We start from the raw sequence: 18,723 nt of genomic DNA, 5'->3' as shown, positions 1-18,723 counted from the left end.
CACGTCTTTCTTGAAACTACATGCTGAGAACTTTGTCCAGCCATCTTCAACATTATGTGTTGTGTTAAGCTGTAGGTATTGTTTGAGAGTGTCTTAGTTACCTGGGTGTCTCGTTTTAAGAAGTGCTTTTTGGGTAGCTTGGTCTGTAGGACAGGGAGGTGAAGCTGTGTGCTACCTCTTGGCCTATCCGTTAGTCTGGAGCTTTTGCTAGTGTCAGTAGTTTAACAGGGAGTTTAAACGTCAGTCTAGTTTATCTATTTCAAACACATTTTGGTTTTTAAGACAACAAGAGTGGAAGGCTTTCTGCCACAGCGTTGGGTTTTTTGGTCATTTTTCTCACTTTTCTATAACTTGGAATAGTTTTATACTCTTTATGTAGATATATCTTCATACAGATTTACCTTTTCTAATTATTTTTTAACCTTTTCAGAAGAAGAGATGAACAAATATACATCCATAAGTCCATTGGCCCTGCAGGGATGCATCTACAAGTGCTGAGGGAGTTGGCAAATACGGCTGTGATGCCACTTCATATTTGATCAATTGTGGCAATCTGTAGAAATGCCTGGAGAGTACAGAAAAGCAAATGTCACTAATATCCTCAAGAAGTGCAGGAAGGAGGATGTAGAAAACTAACCCAGGCCACCCTTACCTTGATGTCTGGGAAGACAGAACAGCTAACCCTGGTAGGCATTTTTGAGGCTCACAAAGTCAGGAGTTCTCCACGTGGATTCATCAAGGGACAGTCGTGCTTAACCAACCTGATGAGTTTCTTTAGTAAAATGGCTGGCCTGGTGGATTAAGGAAGAGCAGTAGGTGTTGTCCATCTGGACTTCAGCAATGTCTTTAGCAATGTCCCCTATAAGATTCCCACAGAGAAGCTGTTGAAGTGTTGGCTGGATGAGCAGATTGTGAGGTGGCTTGAAAATGGTGAGTGAGTGGATCTGGAAGTCAGTGGTGCGAAGTCTCGTTGGAGGCCAGTAATGAGCAGAATACATTGGAGTGAATGCTGGGTCCTGTCCTGTGGGGCACCTTTGTTGATGATCTGGATGATGGAGAAGAATGCACCTTCGTCGTCGATGGAGGGTGAAGTGGCTGAACCATGCAGCTGGCCAGAGGATAATTGTGAGCTGGAGAGGTGTGCCAACAGGGGTCTCATGCAGTTCAGCAAGAAGCGAGAAGTCTTAAATGTGGGAAGTGAAGTAACCCTAGGCACTAGGACATGCTGATAGTCGCACAGCAGCTTCACAGAAAAGGCCCTGGGAGGTATGGTGGACATTAAGTTAAGCATGAGTCAGCAATGTGCCTTTGCTACAAGGAAAGCCCATGGTGTCCTGGGCTGGTTTAGGCAAAATACTGCTGGTAGATGGAGACAAGTGGTCCTTCTCTCCCTCTGCCTTGAAATGCAGTTCTGGGCTCCTGGTACAAGAGATGAATGGAAATACTTGAGAGAGATTAGTTAAGAGCCATTAAGGTGATGAAGGAACTGGAGTATCTCTCTTTTAAGAAAATGCTAAGAGAGCTGGGAGTATTTTTTTGGAACAGAAGGTCAAGAGAGGAACTGAAGTATGGAATGCAGAAAAGATGAAGCCAGGCTCTTTCTCTTGTTTCCCAGTGATGGGGTAAGGAGAAACAAGTTTCAGGTTTCTCCTGAACTTTGGAAAGCACTCCTGTACTGTCTGAGTGACTGAGCACTGCCACAGAGAGATTTTAGTTTCTCCCTTTGGAGAGCTTCAAAAGGTCACCTTGACGTGGTTATGGGCAGGCTGCTGTTTGGTCTGGTTTAGACCAGATAGCTGGAAGAGACATTTGGAGGCCCTTTGTGATTCATGGGTCACATTGCAGTACCAGTTACTATGGGGAGTCTGGTGTTACCAGTTCATGGTTTTATAGGCACCAACTCTGAGACATCTTCTAGGATGTCTAAGGATGTGTTCACAGCATTTTTCCTTTTGACATTCTTAAATGCTAGAACCAGCCAACAGTAAATCTGGACTAATGTCTGTAGTCAACTTTAGGACATCAGTTCATACACTAGCAGCATCGTTTAAATGGAAAGCATTGTGTTTTCCTTTTCTGTTATTCAAAACATTCAGATGGCAAACTGCTTAGGATAAAAGACTGCCTACATTCTTGTTGCTGGTCATTTTTAAATCCTGTAAACAAGTCAGTATTCTTTCCAAAGTGTTGTGTGTCCAATGCAATGTTTTAAGCTCTGCCTTGAGCTTAAAAAGGACTAAACTTTAATCTCTTCAGGTACTCTCAGGCTTTAGCTGAAAAAAGGATAAGTGGTGTTTTCAGTAGGATGGTACTTCCCAGTGAGTTCTTCCATTCACTGTGGAGCACTGTGTCAAGGCAGTGTGAAGTTATCTGCAATGATTATGCCCTTCATCAGAATTTGTGGCACAGTCATTGTTGCCAATTTGAAAAATAAAGGAATCGATCATTGCAAAGAGATCTCTTGAAGCTTTATTTCTGCATTCATCATGTAACTTTCAGAACAGGTACTGAGTGTAGTAAACTGACACTTCAGTCCCCGTTTCCTGAAGTCATACCCAAATTGTACCTCCATGATGGTTAGTAGATTTCTTCTGCTTTCTGTAAGTTAGATTCCTCTGCTTTCTTTTATTTTTTTTTTTTTTTCCCCTGTGCTAACACCAAAGAAGAAGTTTTTTTTGTGTGTGTCTAGAGGTGGAAGTTGATCTGTTAAGAACCAAGAAAATTCAGCTGTGTGGCTTTTCACTTTCTGTGAATCTGTAAGACTTGTAGTCCAAGTGCACTGGGTTCACTGCTGAGGAATAAGAAACTCTTCAACAAAAGAACACACTCGTTATCAGAGGGCTACAGTAATAGATTACAGCACATCTGCAACAATTTGACTAACTTTTAAACAAAGTTGATAGCATTTCTACTAGCACGTGTTCTCTACACTTGCAATTGGCGAGCACCTCAGGATAATGTCCTAGCTTCTGTAGATGATATTTTGAATTAGCTCTCCTGGGGATGTGGTGGGCTGCAGTTATCTGCATGAAAATAAGAGAATTGAGCCCATTGGGGATGAGACAAGTAAATCATGCAGATGGAAAACATACTCATTGGAGCAGTTTCAGAATAAATTTGAGGAAATTTTTAAAGAAAGGCTAACAGCAGCAACATGCATAAATTGCATTTCCTATACTGCAGTTTTTACATATCTATGTCAGAATGGTAAACTGAAGTCTTTTTGTATTTCCTGATTTACAAAACTTATCTGTGGAGAAAAAGATGCAATATTTAGTTATGAAATATTTAGTTATATATTTTATATCTCTTTATGCCTTTTTTAAAAATTGTTCTTTATACCAGCCTTGGAAGAATGCATTGCTCCCCCACTATCCCTATGTGTGAGATTTCTACAACATTTTCCCTTATGGGAGGAAGCATGTAATGATGGTTTTAAGATGTCAGAAGCCCCCTTAAGATGTGCACACTAGCACTGACTCACTTTCCCCGTTGGTCCCAGATCAAGTGCTAGAAGAGCTATGTTGTAAATTAATTGCCTGGCAGGTATTGCTTGAAAAGGGAATAACTACTGAGAAAGTTCAGTCTTGAAGGCACAATGGTGGATTGTTATAGCAAGAAACCTCATGTAGAATCTAGAAATAAGTAGGAAAAGCTATGGTGGTGGTTCTGAAGGAGAAAGAGGTGAGTTCTGTTAATACGGGAGAGGATGGATTTGTATGGGTTGAGAGGGGAGAGATTTGTTCTTTCAGTTCAAAAAATGGTGCTTCACTGAGTGATGAAAGCATAACTATAACTTACTGTTGCTCAACTGTAGCTGTGTTAAAAACTAACATAAGTGTCTGGGATTAAAACATTTTCTGACAGGAGTCTCTTAGGCCTTCATGGAGTGTTAGAGAACAGACAGCTAGTGCTGAGTCTGGTGTTTTGTTGGTCTTTTTTTATTAAGCTTCAGTACAATGACCACTTACTTTTTCTTGTAGTTGTATGTGCTACTGTTACTACATTTATAGGGGAAAAGTATTTATTGGAAGACTTAAACATATGTATAGAATTGTGGAAAGCGAACCAATATTTTTGAAATTTCATAATTGGGAACTTGAGTGTGCCAGGTCCTATGCGACTCTAGCTGCAGATTTCCTGGGTTTGAGTTCAGTGGGGGATTCCAGGGAGTTCCTAAAGCTTCCAGTGAAAACACTTTGTTGAGAGGCCAGTGTCATATGATGGAAGATCTGGTAAAGACAAGCTCTGGCAAAAATATGGCTGTGGAGCTTAGTCACTCTGTAAAAATATTAACGTTGCATTTGTAATGTACCCAGATCTGCATCATTCTAAGTCACTGTTCTGCAGCTTGAGTGCTGTACAGATTCCATCAGTATGTGTGAGCAGTTAAGTCTGCAGCTTGGAGAGAAATTAGTTCTGGTGCTGATAACTAATGGAGTAAAAATGATCATAATTCCTTCCCAGTGACTAAAATGAAAACTGGGTTCTTTGCTTTGTGTGGAGTTGTTAACTTTTATGTAAAAACGGTAAAAGTTGAACGTAGGATGCTTACAGCTTGAGAGATGTTCATTCATAGGAGAAATCTGAGTAGTTCTGTTTAACTTGGTGATGGTAATCGAGTTTGTTCTGTTTGTAACTCAAACGTCAGTAGGTGGCATGTATCTTGAGGCTTTTTCCATTTTTCTAGTTTTTATGCTGTTCTTGGTAAAGTCTTGGTAAATCTTGTGTTTTTAATACTGTTTGAGGTTAGATATCTAATGTATTTTTTTACTTTTAAGACTTGCAAATGTTATTTTCTTGATTCAACAGCATTCCATGCAACTCCAAATACTTACAAAAGAAAGAATACAGAAACAGCATTAGATAATAAGCCCTGTGGACCGCACTGTTATCAGCATCTGGTAAGATAATTTCAAATGAGCTGTAAGCATCTACTAAAGCACAATTTCTTGTAAGTACACCGAGCTGCACTTACTGTTAGGATGTGCTGTGTATATGAACGTGCTTGTACCTGTAGGCTGCTTGCAGTCAGGCGTGTCATCTTCAGCTTTGTGAAAGAAGTGTTAGTCACAAAATGGACATTTGAGTAGGAATAGCTTTCAACTCTGCTAGATGTAGCCTGACATACTTGTAGGGAGGTACGATCATTTCCTACTAACTGTGTGTTGCTGCCCTTGTGTCCAATCTAGTCAAAGAACTGGGTTTTACAGACTTAACTCTCTCATAAGCTGCCTATCAACTGAAAATTGGACGGATTTAGTTTGCTGAAGAAGGGTTATTGCCAGAATCTTTGTTTTTTCAGGAGCACGTGATTTGAACTGACAAGAGGAAACAGTTTAAAAAACAAACAAATGAGAAAACTCATACTTCCCCTAAATGAAACTACATGTCTAATCTTCTAACGTAAAAACTTCCTATCATACTCTTTCCACTACAAAACAAATTCCCATACTGATGGTCTTTTGAAAATGCAGAGTGCTTATTGTGTAGATGCCATGTGCAAAAAGAGTTCTTGTGTGTTGGAGGCACTTTGGAACATTCTCACTACTTCTGTCACATGGGAAGGTGAAAACTTATTACTGAACAAATTAATTTTTTACTTGGCAGCAAAAGTGGAAACGGGACCGAAATTAATATTCGGTAAATGTAGATTTATCCTATCATCAGTAGCGTTCATGTTCACAATAGTAAACTTGAATGTGGAGAGACCTTAACTGCATCAATGTTGTGGGTGAATTAACTGGCATTTGTGCCCCTGATTAAATTTATAGAGTAATATGCAGGTATCCCACACCCCGGGCAGCAGGTGGCAGCGCTCCTAAGCTTCTAGTGAAGATCAGTGATTTGTTTTTAGGAAGGTGCAAAGGAGTTTGCAGCTGCCCTGACTGCTGAGCGTATAAAGACGCCACCAAAGCGCCCCGGGGGCCGCCGGAGGGGAAGGCTTCCAAACAACACCAGCAGACCCAGCACACCAACAATAAATGTGCTGGAGTCAAAAGACACAGACAGCGACAGAGAAGCTGGGATGGAAACTGGAGGAGAAAACAACGATAAGGAGGAAGAAGAGAAGAAAGATGAAACATCCAGTTCCTCTGGTAAGGCTAGTCAAAATGGTGCTTGGCTTGGCAGCATGAACCCACCTCCTGCAATGCAACCTTAGAAACAATGTATTTGAAACATTGGAAATGGGTGAAAAAGCAGAGGAACCATGAGTTTAATAGATCTCTGTAACAAAATGTCCAGGTCCGTTTAGAAATGAGATCTGTAACTTCAACAGCCAGCGTTACCTAGTTCTGCACTTCAGGAGCTGGGTGAAAGTTGCTGTTCTGTTGTAGTGCTTAAATAAATGAAACCAGCAGAACTCTGGGCTACTTTTTACTGCAGTTGAGCAGGTTATTTGATGTTTTTAAAGGCTATAGAAACTTCCTGAAATATAACCTTATGTTGATTCGTACTTTAAATGCTTATTTATTACAGAAGCAAATTCTAGGTGTCAAACACCAATAAAGATGAAGCCAAATATTGAGCCTCCAGAGAACGTGGAATGGAGTGGTGCAGAAGCCTCAATGTTTAGAGTTCTTATTGGTACTTACTATGACAACTTCTGTGCAATCGCCAGACTAATTGGGACCAAAACATGCAGACAGGTAAGGAGGGGAGTGATGACTGAGGATGACAGCGTTTTACTTTTGAAGCCTGAAATACAGAACTAGTATTACTGAAGTAGACAAGTAATTTCTTCGGTTTTCCCAAGAATGTGATGATCCAAAATTCATGCTACAAGTATACAGAAGTTAATTTAATTTAAAAACAGATTTAAAACTTACAAGAGGCTTTAGGTGGAGTATTGATTCTACAGTGACAAAAACGATCAACCTTACAGATCCATCTTTTCAGTATATTTAAGATGTTGATTGGAGGAAATAGTAATACTATAGAAAATGAGCAACTTTCTACTAGTGAGAGATTTATCATGGATGTATTATGGTATCTCTTGTTAGGTGTATGAGTTTAGAGTAAAAGAATCTAGTATTATTGCTCCGGTGCCCGCTGAAGATGTTGATACTCCTCCCAGGAAGAAGAAAAGGAAACACAGGTAAATCTGTTACTAAATGCCCTTTGCATAAAGGAAAATTGAAGATAGAGGGGATCTGAACAGAAGCTATTTTCAAGAAATAGTCATCCATATCCTTCCTTTTCTTCTCAAAAATGAAATTTGCTGCAGTAAAACACTTTGTTGTTGTTGTTTTTTTTGTTTTCCCAGACAAAAGCACTGCCATGTGGGGACGGGAAGTGTTACACTTGCCTTCCCTCCCCTCCTTTTCTCTAGCTTCCTAAACAGACAGATTCTTGAAGGTTTATTGCTGCAAATAATCGAAGTGTAGTTTGGAAATACTCTTCTGTATGGCTGGTTACAATATTCAAGAAATGTCAGTGGAATTTTGAAGCAGTAAATATTAAATTTACAAGCATTATACTGGTATTAAATAACGACGTTATTTTTCAAAGTAAACCTATGCTTTTTATGTTGAAATGTATTGAATCAAAAGATTCAGATGATCATTAAGAAAAAAAAATGAACTGTAGGATGGCTTTTTAAGGGACGTGGCAGGAATTCCCTTGTTACACCCAGCTGCATTATCAACTGCAGCTTCAATTGAAGAAATAGGTTAGTAGACTCTTACGTGCAGCTTCAATTTTTAAATAACTTTTAATAATCAGCTTTAATTAAGTACAAAGTAAAGCTGCATGTTGAGCCAGAAAGACCTTCTAAAACAATTCCTGTTGAAACTTTAAGCTTACTATCTACCGTCAGTGAAATATAACTTCCTTTGGGAATACTGAGGTTCAAACAACATAACTCAGTGTTCTGATCGCTTTTATTCATAGGGATGAGAAAATGGGAGATAGATAAATAACTGACTGAAAGTTAGCAAGAACTTTTATTTCTACAAGGAATAAGTATGCTTTTTTCAATGTTTCTTATTTTCCCCTTTGTCTTTCCTTACCTTCTCCTTGTTCATTCTTCCTGTTCTTCCAGTAATTCTAGGTATCTTTATTATTTCCAGCCTTAGTGAAATTCCTAATGTTGATTTAAAAACTGATGGTGGAGTAGGATGTTTCTGTTTTGTAGTGCAGAAACAGCTGATGTAAGCCAAGAAAAAAAATCTAGTGAGCATCTGGAAGGAATCGTCTGTTCTGAGCAAAACTTATTGATTTAATGTTTTTGGCACATTTTTCAAGTTTGGGGGCATTTGCTGGGCTTGGTTTTTTAAATCTGGAGTTAATAGCTACAGTGCAAGTTTAGAATATGCAGTTGGGAATTAGCTTACTTTCAGGTTCTTGCAAATTGCTAGAAGAATAATGCCACTATGCCAGTTTCTGAAGTGCGACTAAAAGGCTCAAGTGCCCTTTGAAGCTGAAATTGATTGTAGAGGTAGCACAATGACGTTGTTTTTGGAGGAGTTTCGAGTCTTTTGTATAAAATCAATGGTCATGTGCCAGCATATGGAGTTTCTTGATATTTTATTCCTACTAGCTGCAACAAACAGGTCTTGTGGGCCAGTAATTTGATATTGAAACGCCTTTCAATTTTTTTTCCTCTTCCTTCACTGAAAGGTAAAATAACTTTTTTCCTTTAATTTCATAGAATATGGCGATCAAGCAGTGTCTGTTCAGTGCCTTTCAGAAAGGAAAGCCGTTCAGTCCATATACATACGAGTGTAATCTGAGCACTGTGTAAAGATGTCACGCAACTGGGATGGCTGGGAAAACCACCTGCGAGTCTCTGTTTCTTGTTCTGTTTGAGTTTATCCAGTCCTGGAGTAAATCCAGTTCTGAAAGGACCAGTGCCCTGTCCTCTGCTCTTCAGCGTTGCACTGTGCTCATGGGGTGCAAAGCCTTTGAGGAAAGGCAGCATTCACTGAAGAGAAAAGCAGTTGCAGATGGCTTTGTTAATAGCCTTTTCTCTCTGGTTTGATTGCTGATTCTCTTAAGACTTTGCTTCGGCATGCGTATAGTATCATTAAAAAGAAAATTCTAACCTTGCAAGTGGAACTGCTACTGTTAGCTGAATGACACATCTTCTGTGCCATCTTCTACCCATATAGGTACACTGAATAACTAGTTGGTATGACTGCCCCATCGTGGATAGCAAATAGTACTCTCTGCCCCCATCCGGTGTCTCTTTAGTTAGATAGCTGCAGTGAGACTGATCAAGAACCAGAAAACATCTTTTTATACAGTGGTTTCTGGAAATAGACTGTGTCAACTTTCTTTGGCTGGACTAAAAAGTATTTTGCATAGGAAGCAGGCAATAGGAAAACCCGAGAGAAGAAAAAATGCAGAAAGCATGGTTATATGCTGAAAGAAGGTTACTTAGTTCATTCTCTTATATATTTGTTCTTCCTTGGCTAGGAGCTGACTTGCGTGCTGGCTTTAACTAATGGGCCCTTTTCCCATGGATTGATAAGAATCTGATTGTAGTGTCCTATAACGCTGCTGCTTGATTTTTTTTTTTTCTCCCCTTCCTCTTTCTCATCCTCTATTCAGATGTGAGTTTGCTTCGTAAGCTTTACTTGAAAGTACTTTTTCTCCACTTTTCTCCTCTTTCATTCTGCTTTCCCTACCTTCCCCCAAACTGCTGCATGTGCCTAAGAAGCTTTGTACAATTCTGCACCGTGTTTACGGTACAAAGGTGTATGGCAGCAGAGAAGAACGTGAATATTTTTGACAACTGCTGTCATAGTGCTTATGGAAATGCTTGCTTTCAAAACTGGCTATCAAGCAGAGATCAGCTACCAGATGTACACAAACCCACCTATTTGCTTGGAAATCTGCCACCGAGTTTACAGTTCATTTTTTTCTGTAACGTCTCGTTGCAAGCTCTTTCTCGACTGTCTTCTCGCCTTCACTTCCTAGTTTGTGAGCTCAGATCTTCTCTTCTGATAGAGAGAGCAAATTAGAGGGCGATGCAAGACGTCAGTCCATTTCTGATATGTACTTAGACTTCAGCTTCGTCGACTAGTAAGGGGAACTTGCAGCCCTTCCTGACAGTCCTTAAGAGAAAAGGCTGTGGTGTTTGACTTTGCCAGTCAGACTTGTCTAACTGGTGAGTGTGGGCAGCTTCGTGCTGCCATCTGCCGCTTCCCTCACGCCGCGATGGCGCTGCAGGCAGGCCTTGCTCGGTTCTTGCCAGGCTCTCTGACACCGGTTGCTGTTAGGAGAGCAGCAGATCTGATGCCTTCGTCACTGTGACTGCCATGCTGATTTCTGCACTGATCCTGGTTGTTAGTATTCTGAACTTGTGGTTGACGACGACCTCTGCCATATTCAGGTGGCCACGTTGATACAATCCGCTTTCCCATAAAACCAAGAAGTCCTCGCTGGCAGCTGGTCAGCAGGCGGCATTTTACACTGAGGCATTAGGATGGTTGTATGGGAACTGTTGGGTCGTGCAGTGATCGCCTGGGGAAAGGACAGTGTGCCCTGGGAGCGCAGCTGGAGGCGTTCAGCTGTGCAGCCTGGAGCGGTGGAGCCTGGCTGCACCTCCCAGAGCCGATAGGGGCTGACTGCCACGGGAGGCATCTCCAGAAAGAGATCCTTCCCCTCTGTGGACTTCTCCCCTGTGAGCCCAGATCTTTGGAGACAGGTGAGCAGTCCCTTTTCCTTCCCTTATAACAGCTTCCTGTTGTGTTAGTCCCTCTGTCATTACACCTCTTGTATCAACTTTCCATCGTGTTGATCTTGCTGATTGTTACGGATAGTGCTTAACTTGAAATAAATATTCAAATTAATTGCTAATGAAATAATGCTTTAAGGAGTGCATTCACAGAAATCTTTAAAGGGTTTATCACTCTTTTTGGGAAGGATTTGTTTAAAAGCTTTGTGTTTCCTACATTTGCCAAAAGCCAGCCAGCAAAAAAAAAAAAAAAGAAGTTTGCACATTAGAGTAATTTAAGTTGAAATTGCACTCATATCAGTGTCTTCTTCAAAAGAATTGGTGTTAACAAATATGCTGGCACCTTTTTTTGTAGTGTTTTGTATCTCTGGTGGGTAGTCTTTGGTTCTGTGCCCTGTCCACAGCTTCAGTAGCCTGGATAAGTCTGCCGTTGTGTACGGCAGGAAGGTGCAGCACACCACTGAATTAAAGTAGAAATTGAGATAATGGGTTTACAAAATAAAGCACTATGTAGAAACTTCAAGCTGAGGTGGTACAGTGGGACATTCAGAAGATGGGCTTTTTAAATATTACTTATTTTACAGATTTTTTTTTTTGTATTACTGAAATACAAGTGCTAATGAGAATGCATATAATTGAACAAACCTTAAGAAACATCAATTTCTACTTTAAAGCTAGTGAAATTTTCTGTCTAGCACCTGTTTGTCACCTAAGGCCGGACAGATACTTTTTCTTGATTCCTTGCTCCTGAAACTTGCAATCTACATGATAAAGGAGTAGTCATGACTTACAAGTACAGTGAGCTATGTTGTGGTAAGCAAAAGCATGCTATATTTCAACAAACGTGCATTCCACCTTCTCCTAGCCTCTGCCCCAAAGCAAACTGGCAAAAGCGCTGCTTAGGCAATATAACAAAGAAAGAGAATGCTGAAGGACAGTTTTAAGGATTGAAGAGAGGTATGTAAGGCATACAGAGTTTGAAGCAGAAGGGAAGTGGCTCAGCGCTGTGATCCTGTTGGAGATGAGCAGATAAAGGGTGATACCTGGCTGTGATCTTGAGGAGACCGCTGGTGGGGTGTTGAGTCTCCAGTCCCGTGAAGAAAACGGCTGTGAGAATTTCACTCCTCTATGCGGATGTGCCCCTGCGTGTTTGCAATTCAGTGTACTTCCTTCTGCTGCTGCCTGCTTCAGTGCTTTCCTATTTGCAGGTTTTCCTTAAAAGCCAGACGAATTTCAGCCTAGGGCTGGTAGATGCTGCTTGTCTGTACCATCTTGGGACTAGTGCAATGCTGAGGGGGGCGGGGGGAACCATTAGTCTGCAGTGTTGATACAGTCAGCTCCAAGGAACTGGAACAGGGTGCTTCTGCTGCAACCAATTCTGTGGGTCTGGCAGACGTTTATGTTACCAAAACTTGCCCATTTTAAATCAAACATGGGTACAAGATGCAGAGGACTTTCCCAGCCCACTGCAGGTGGAGTGGAGTTCCTGTCAACTTTCTTGTGTTTGTTTTGTGTTTTTTGCAGGTTGTGGGCTGCTCATTGCAGAAAGATACAGCTGAAAAAGGGTTAGCATCTTTCCATTCAATTTATGTCCTGAACTTTTAAGATCCTACTACTGTTTTTTTTTTCGGTTTGGGTTTTGTTGGTTTTTTTCCCATTTTCAATTTTAGGCCATTATGTACTTCCTGTAGGGAGCTAGAGATAAAGCAAGCTCTCATTAGAGATAGCAGGGGTAAAAGGTGTTAATTGATTTATATAACTGTTTGGAAATAGTCTGTATAACTCAGAAGGAGGCTGAATTAACAACTTCTTTCAGCATGTGCTCATAAAGTATGGAAAGCAGGACTGGGAGCTGCGCTAAAAAGCAGCATTTGCCTTAAAAAGAAAAAAGCTTAAAAATGTGTTGAGAACAGTTTGGGGCTTGTAACAACATTAAAAATTGATTCTTTCCCCTTTCTCGTTGCTGACGGATCATTTTTGCAGACACAACAAACGCTCAGTGCAATTAACAGGAAGCACAATCTATATAGCACCAAATTCTCTTCACCGCTGTACAGATAAAGCTAGACTTTGCTCCAGTCGTCCCTTCTGGCCTGTAAGATGTTGGCTTTGTCTGGATTAGAAAATTGGCTTTGAAAGCTTGGTATTGTAATGGATGGGTGTTATTCTGCCCACGTGTCTGTTTTAAAGCTGATTGTTTGTTCCTCAAGTGTAAAAATGACTTAATGACTTGGAGCACTTGAACAATTCATTTTGCTAGATAAAACAGTGTTACTCTAGCACATATTTACACAGGAAATTATGCTACTGTAGCTTCATTTTTCGGTTTTCCACAGTAGAGAGTGGTCAGCTCTGAATACACTTAAGCAGCTGAGTAATGGGAAGAATAAGATGCACGAAGAGGCAAGCAGCTAGTGGTATCAAGCACCTAACTAATACTACATTGTTTTTCTAAACACACACCTCCCTTCTTTCCCCTCCCACCACTGATGGTAGAACTGGGTCTGTTTGGTTTTGGGCTTTCTCAGTTAAGGGGACTTCAAGGGAATTTCTGCTTTAAACAATGAGGGGAACTGCACGTTGTTTGCATCTTTCACTATTAAAGATGTTGCAATTTTTATTCAGATGGTTCATCAAATCATGTTTACAACTATCAGCCATGTGATCATCCACGTCAGCCTTGTGACAGCTCATGCCCTTGTGTTATTGCTCAAAACTTCTGTGAGAAGTTTTGTCAGTGCAGCTCAGAATGTAAGTAAAAGTAGAACACTTACCTATAAACTTTCCTCACTGTTCCAGTGTCTTTGCTGGCACCCTGTCCCCTCTGCAGGCAGTGTTTGTGAGAGGTGTAAACAGTGTCAAGCAGTTGACAAGGAAGCACGTGTTCAATTTAAATTGGCCCTCTTAATTAGTCATTGAACAAAGTCAAAAGCAGTTGTAATGATTGGACTTGAGGAAGAGTGAAGTAAAATTGGAGATGTTAAGAAGTTTTGAGACTCCTCTGTCTCTACTAGTGGGTGTTGTTTTAATTTCCCTCTCTTTGCTAGACAGTTTGGAGAACATCTCTCAGTCTTTTTTTCTTTTGCTTGTGATTGAATTCAGGAAAGGAGAGAATGAACTGTCCTCATTCACCATTTTTGCCACTGAATAAAAACACAATCTTGGCTTTCTGTGGTCTGCAACAGAAGGAATGCTTTTCCAAGCAGACATAGAATAGCTTTTACTGAAGAGAGATCTCTAACGGTTCTCCCAGAGTTCTGCTTATCAGTGGCTGTCAAATATGTATCCATACGATGATTTATCGTGTAAGATGGTTCTGTTTAAGACCCATCACCTTTTTATGATTTGAGTTTGAGCTCCTGCTTACACCCCACCTGTGCATCTCTCCTGGCTGGACTGCTGCTAGAGGTATTTGGAGCGTAATTCCTTTGTTGCTCCAAAACTAGCTCAGCATTTCTCAGTTCAGAACTACAGTGGGCAGATTGCTTGGAGGTCTTCTACTCCCTCTCTGCTGTGCTGAGCCTAATAACATATCCTTGTAAAATGTCAGTGCTTGACAAACTGCGTTCTGTGAATCGGCATTTCCTGATGCAAGTCTTTCCTGTTGGTATTTTTCCAGCCATCCCTGACCACAAATGCAGGTCAGTCCTTGCAGTGGACATTGGCAGTAATTCTGCAGGGTCCATGCAGGTCCATTAGGAAAAATGTCCCCTGAAATTGTGGTCAGGCACTGTAATGGGCTGCCCAGACAGGTGATTGAGTCACCGTTCCTGCCAGGTGCCCAAGAAATGTGGAGATATGCCACTAAAGTCTTAGTGGGGAAATACTGAGGGCAGGTGGATGTTTGGATTGGATGATATTCCAACCTTAATGATCCTGTGAATTTATAGTAATTGACAGAACCACAGAATGGCCCGGGTTGGAAGGGACCCCAAGGATCACGAAGCTCCAACGCCCCACCAGTGCAGGGCCACCAACCTCCCCATTTCACAGCAGCCCAGGCTGCCCAGGGCCCCATCCAACCTGGCCTTGAACACCTCCAGGGATGGACGGGGCATCACAGCCTCTCTGGGCAGCTGTTCCAGCACCTCACCACTCTCATAGCAAAGAACTTCCCTTGACATCCAGCCCCAGTCTGCTCTCCTTCAAGCTAAAACCATTTCCCCTTGTTTTTCATAATGTCCTATAAAGAAACCAATGGCTATGCTTGTTTTTAATTATTATTATTGTTTATTTTTTAATATTGATATACTGAAAGCTATGCTGTTTTACTTTGTATTTTTTCATACTTGCCTTTTTTTCATCTATTCCTTTGCAGGCCAAAACAGATTTCCTGGATGTCGTTGTAAAGCACAGTGCAACACTAAGCAGTGCCCATGTTACCTGGCTGTTCGTGAATGTGATCCTGATCTCTGTTTAACTTGTGGAGCAGCTGACCACTGGGACAGCAAAAATGTTTCTTGCAAGAACTGCAGCATTCAGAGAGGATCCAAAAAAGTATGTAGATAGTTACACAACTATGTGCCTATTGCCTTTTGTCTTTTTTGAAGCGTTCTCGTATTTTCATACCAGAGAACAGAATTTCTTCTGCTTCATGGTTTCAAACAGGAAGAAACAAATCAAATAAAGCAAGAAGAAGAAAAAAAGGGAGGGGGGAGGTGGTGATGACAAGAAAACCCTCCAAACATACAGAAAACAAACATAAAAGACAATCAAAAGTAAAATCAAAAGGGGAGATAGCTGTCATCTGTTACCTTGCTTACGTGTCACTTTTAAGCACTGTGTACATTTTAGCATTTTCCAGCACCAAGGAAGCATTTCTTGTGTTTTCTGAAAAATACTGCGGAAGGATCTCTTCTTTCTGCCATTCTGCTTCACTTGTGATTTGCAGATAGGCTGCAGGTTTGAAGGATAAGTAGCTGCTGGCTCACGATGAGAAAACTTCACCTAGACATTAGTGCTGGCTATTTCTTTGTTCACTTGTTGATTGTAATGCACTTCACTTGCACGAAGTCTACCAAGTATCTCTGTGAAGCCTGTTCAGCTCTGCTTGATATTTTAAAAACAAATAAATTCTTAATTCTGCTCTGCAGCATCTTCTCACGAGTTGGTCAGTCAAACAGCGAGTGAATCAGCATTATGCTCCCATCAGCAGGCCTTTTTAGTCTGAAGTTCTTAATGTCTATTTGTGCTCATCAGTTAGAAAAATCCTTGTGTCAAGGAGGGCAGGGAGGGTCAGTCTAAGCCAACCACGTCTGTTTTATTTCTTTCTGTTCGCCTCCCACAGCACTTACTGTTGGCACCTTCAGATGTGGCAGGCTGGGGAATTTTCATCAAAGATCCTGTACAAAAGAATGAATTCATCTCTGAATACTGTGGTGAGGTAAAGGACGCCTCTGGTTACTGTGGACTTAATGGGTAAAGTTGTGTGTTGGAGATGATCTGGTTCCAAACCAAGCTGATGTCGTTCTCCAGAGAGGGAGAGAGGTGACAGGCTAAGTATGCAGCTACTGCTGTTACAGGCTCCAAATCCAGGAGTTACGTGGTTGAAATGTCACCAAAAGTGTGAGGCTCTTGGGAGAATGAGCAACGGAGTGCCATTTTTAATCCTCAGTGTGACTTTCACTAACATTCAGTGAGCCATTAAATGTTATTCGATGGTAATAACAAGAAATTGAACACTTGCACAGTCTTACTTTTTAAGATGAGAAGCAGTTCTTTCTTCCTACTCTCAAGGAACTTATTCATGCTAAAAGCAAGCTGTGATTGTTTGATAAACCTAGAGTATTCTTCAGAACATCTTGTGTTCTTAGCCTTAAGCTGTTACAGTTGCAAAAGGTGGTTTACAATAACTATTTCTTTCAGATTATCTCTCAGGATGAGGCAGACAGAAGAGGAAAAGTGTACGACAAGTACATGTGCAGCTTTCTGTTTAACTTGAATAATGGTATGTGTTTACCAGTGACAATCCGTGCAGCGTAATGAAATGTTGGCTCGCAGCTCTTTCTGTTCCACATCTTTTCCTAGCCATCTGCTGATTCCTAGTTCTGAGAGCAGAGGGGATTTATGTAAATGATATGCAAGGAGATAGCAGTGAAAGAGCCTATTAGACGAGGCAGCTACAGATGATGAGTTGAAAAACTGTAATTTTACTCCGTGAAATTCTTACAAGCATTAGTAAACTAGCCTGAATAGTCTGCTTTGCTAGGTATCATTTGAAATAATTTCACTGTGACTTAAACAGCAGTAAGTTGTGAAGGTAATCTTGTGTGGGGAGGAAAATGTGCAGATGGGCAGCTGCTGCTGCTTGCAGGAAATAAGACTATTCTGTGTCAGTTATAGAATACAATAAATCATTTGAAAGAAAAGCTCTGCCTTCTGTAAACGTTGCCTTAATTTGTTTATGGAGCTTGCCCTTGTGGAGCAAGGGCAGAGAAGCTTCCAGTGGGAGCCAGTGTGGCGGGAGATGAATGGACTGCAGAGGTGGGGCAGTAGGGTCACTGAGCTGCAGTGATAAAGCTGCTGCATGAAGATGTGCCACCTCTTCAGTGTAGGAAGTTGAGCGGGTGTCTTTTCCAGCTGCTAAAATCTAAGCATAGTAATCATTAAACAAAGAAACTGTTTGGAGATGACCTTCCTATCACTTATGGTTTTTACTCCTAGATTTTGTGGTTGATGCAACACGCAAGGGAAACAAGATTAGATTTGCAAACCATTCAGTGAATCCCAACTGCTATGCAAAAGGTATGTTTTACATTTAGCTCTCATTTAACAATATATAAAATGTTGTGGGGTGTGTAAGTATGCGTTTTATCAGTATTTACCTTGAGTTTTTCTTTTCCACAGTTATGATGGTTAACGGCGATCACAGAATAGGAATTTTTGCTAAAAGAGCCATTCAGACTGGAGAAGAACTCTTCTTTGACTACAGGTTGGTAGATGTTTCCTCTATCTTATTTTTATGACATGCTCAATTAGTTACCTGTATTTCTAAGCAGATCCAAATGAGTTCCTGTACCTGCTTCCTGCTAACTTCAGGTCTCAGCACCTGAGAGCAGTGAGAGGCAGTCCTGGCTATTTTATTTCTTTTTAATTGGGCAAACATTTGGCCAAGGGTCTAGTGAACTTGGAAAGGTGGCTTGTATCAATAAGACAAATGTGACTTAAGAAGGGAGAAGGAGTTGCACAATGTTTCTGTGCAGATAAGCCTAAAACTTTCTCTGGCACTTCTGGTACTTCCTTAGATAAGCAGTACAGGTTGTTTACAGGTTGAATAATAATTCAAAAATGGGTAAGGAGAGCTTGCTTCATTACAGAGAAGTGCTTGCTAAGATAATCGTGCTAGAGGAGAACTTACCTGTCTAGTGAAAACAGTGCTGCCTAAGTCAATTTTGAGAAATGCAATTGGTTGAACTTCAGCACTGAGTACTATAAGGAAAGCGTGAAGCTTTATGGACCACTTACTTCCTTTTGGCTCAAGCTCCTCTAATAGCATTTCTTGAATGTTCAGTATTGTTCTGCACTTGCAAATTTACACAGGAAGTAAATTTCAGTGGTGAGGAAACTAGGGGAAAGCAGAGAGCATTCCAGACTGTGATGTGTTATGTCAGAACAATGAAGCTGAAATGCTCCAGTGATATCAGTTCTTATTCTTGTTCGTTTTTATTTCAGATACAGCCAAGCTGATGCCCTTAAGTATGTGGGTATAGAAAGAGAAATGGAAATCCCTTGACACCAGCTACCTCTTCTTATAAGCATACAGCTGCCTTATCTTCAGGAAAATCTAGTACTGTGGGCAATTTAAAAAAAAAAGCTATTTGAAATTCTGTGTTTGCAAAGTACTGTAACAGTAATTTATAGCAACCAATTTTAAAAAAAACTTTTTATTGCCTTCTCACCAGCTGCAGTGTTTTGTACCTATGACCTTTTGCAATAATGTGGTGTGGTGCATTTTTCAATCTTGAATAAATGATACTTGAACTTCTTCATTTTTATGGGAATGGAGTTAAAATTCTGATTTACCCGGTTCACAAAACTTA

The 18,723-nt window shown here is 40.8% G+C and overlaps 1 protein-coding gene across 5 annotated transcripts in view; it reads left to right on the top strand.

Moving 5' to 3' along the window:
- The window catches only part of EZH2 (enhancer of zeste 2 polycomb repressive complex 2 subunit), a gene marked incomplete at both ends in the record, with an annotated part of 43,411 nt that extends 24,995 nt beyond the window's left edge, over nucleotides 1-18,416 (top strand). For 4 of the 5 annotated variants that reach the window (XM_079533479.1, XM_079533481.1, XM_079533482.1 and 1 more), the window contains 12 exons: nucleotides 4,813-4,904; nucleotides 5,858-6,098; nucleotides 6,481-6,650; nucleotides 7,005-7,099; nucleotides 12,209-12,249; nucleotides 13,310-13,435; nucleotides 15,003-15,181; nucleotides 15,972-16,067; nucleotides 16,550-16,631; nucleotides 17,348-17,428; nucleotides 17,531-17,615; nucleotides 18,356-18,416. In XM_079533479.1, the coding sequence (XP_079389605.1) occupies nucleotides 4,813-4,904; nucleotides 5,858-6,098; nucleotides 6,481-6,650; nucleotides 7,005-7,099; nucleotides 12,209-12,249; nucleotides 13,310-13,435; nucleotides 15,003-15,181; nucleotides 15,972-16,067; nucleotides 16,550-16,631; nucleotides 17,348-17,428; nucleotides 17,531-17,615; nucleotides 18,356-18,416 (1,349 nt within the window). The remainder of the gene's footprint in view (nucleotides 1-4,812; nucleotides 4,905-5,857; nucleotides 6,099-6,480; nucleotides 6,651-7,004; nucleotides 7,100-12,208; nucleotides 12,250-13,309; nucleotides 13,436-15,002; nucleotides 15,182-15,971; nucleotides 16,068-16,549; nucleotides 16,632-17,347; nucleotides 17,429-17,530; nucleotides 17,616-18,355) is intronic. The other variant, XM_079533483.1, reaches the window with a different exon arrangement.
- Nucleotides 18,417-18,723: the final 307 nt, after the last annotated feature.

Source organism: Tetrao urogallus (assembly GCF_951394365.1).
Source record: "Tetrao urogallus genome assembly, chromosome: 3".
In the NCBI taxonomy this organism is placed as follows: domain Eukaryota; kingdom Metazoa; phylum Chordata; class Aves; order Galliformes; family Phasianidae; genus Tetrao; species Tetrao urogallus.
Note: the sequence above shows the minus strand (reverse complement) of the source record. Positions and strands in the feature narration are given on the sequence as shown.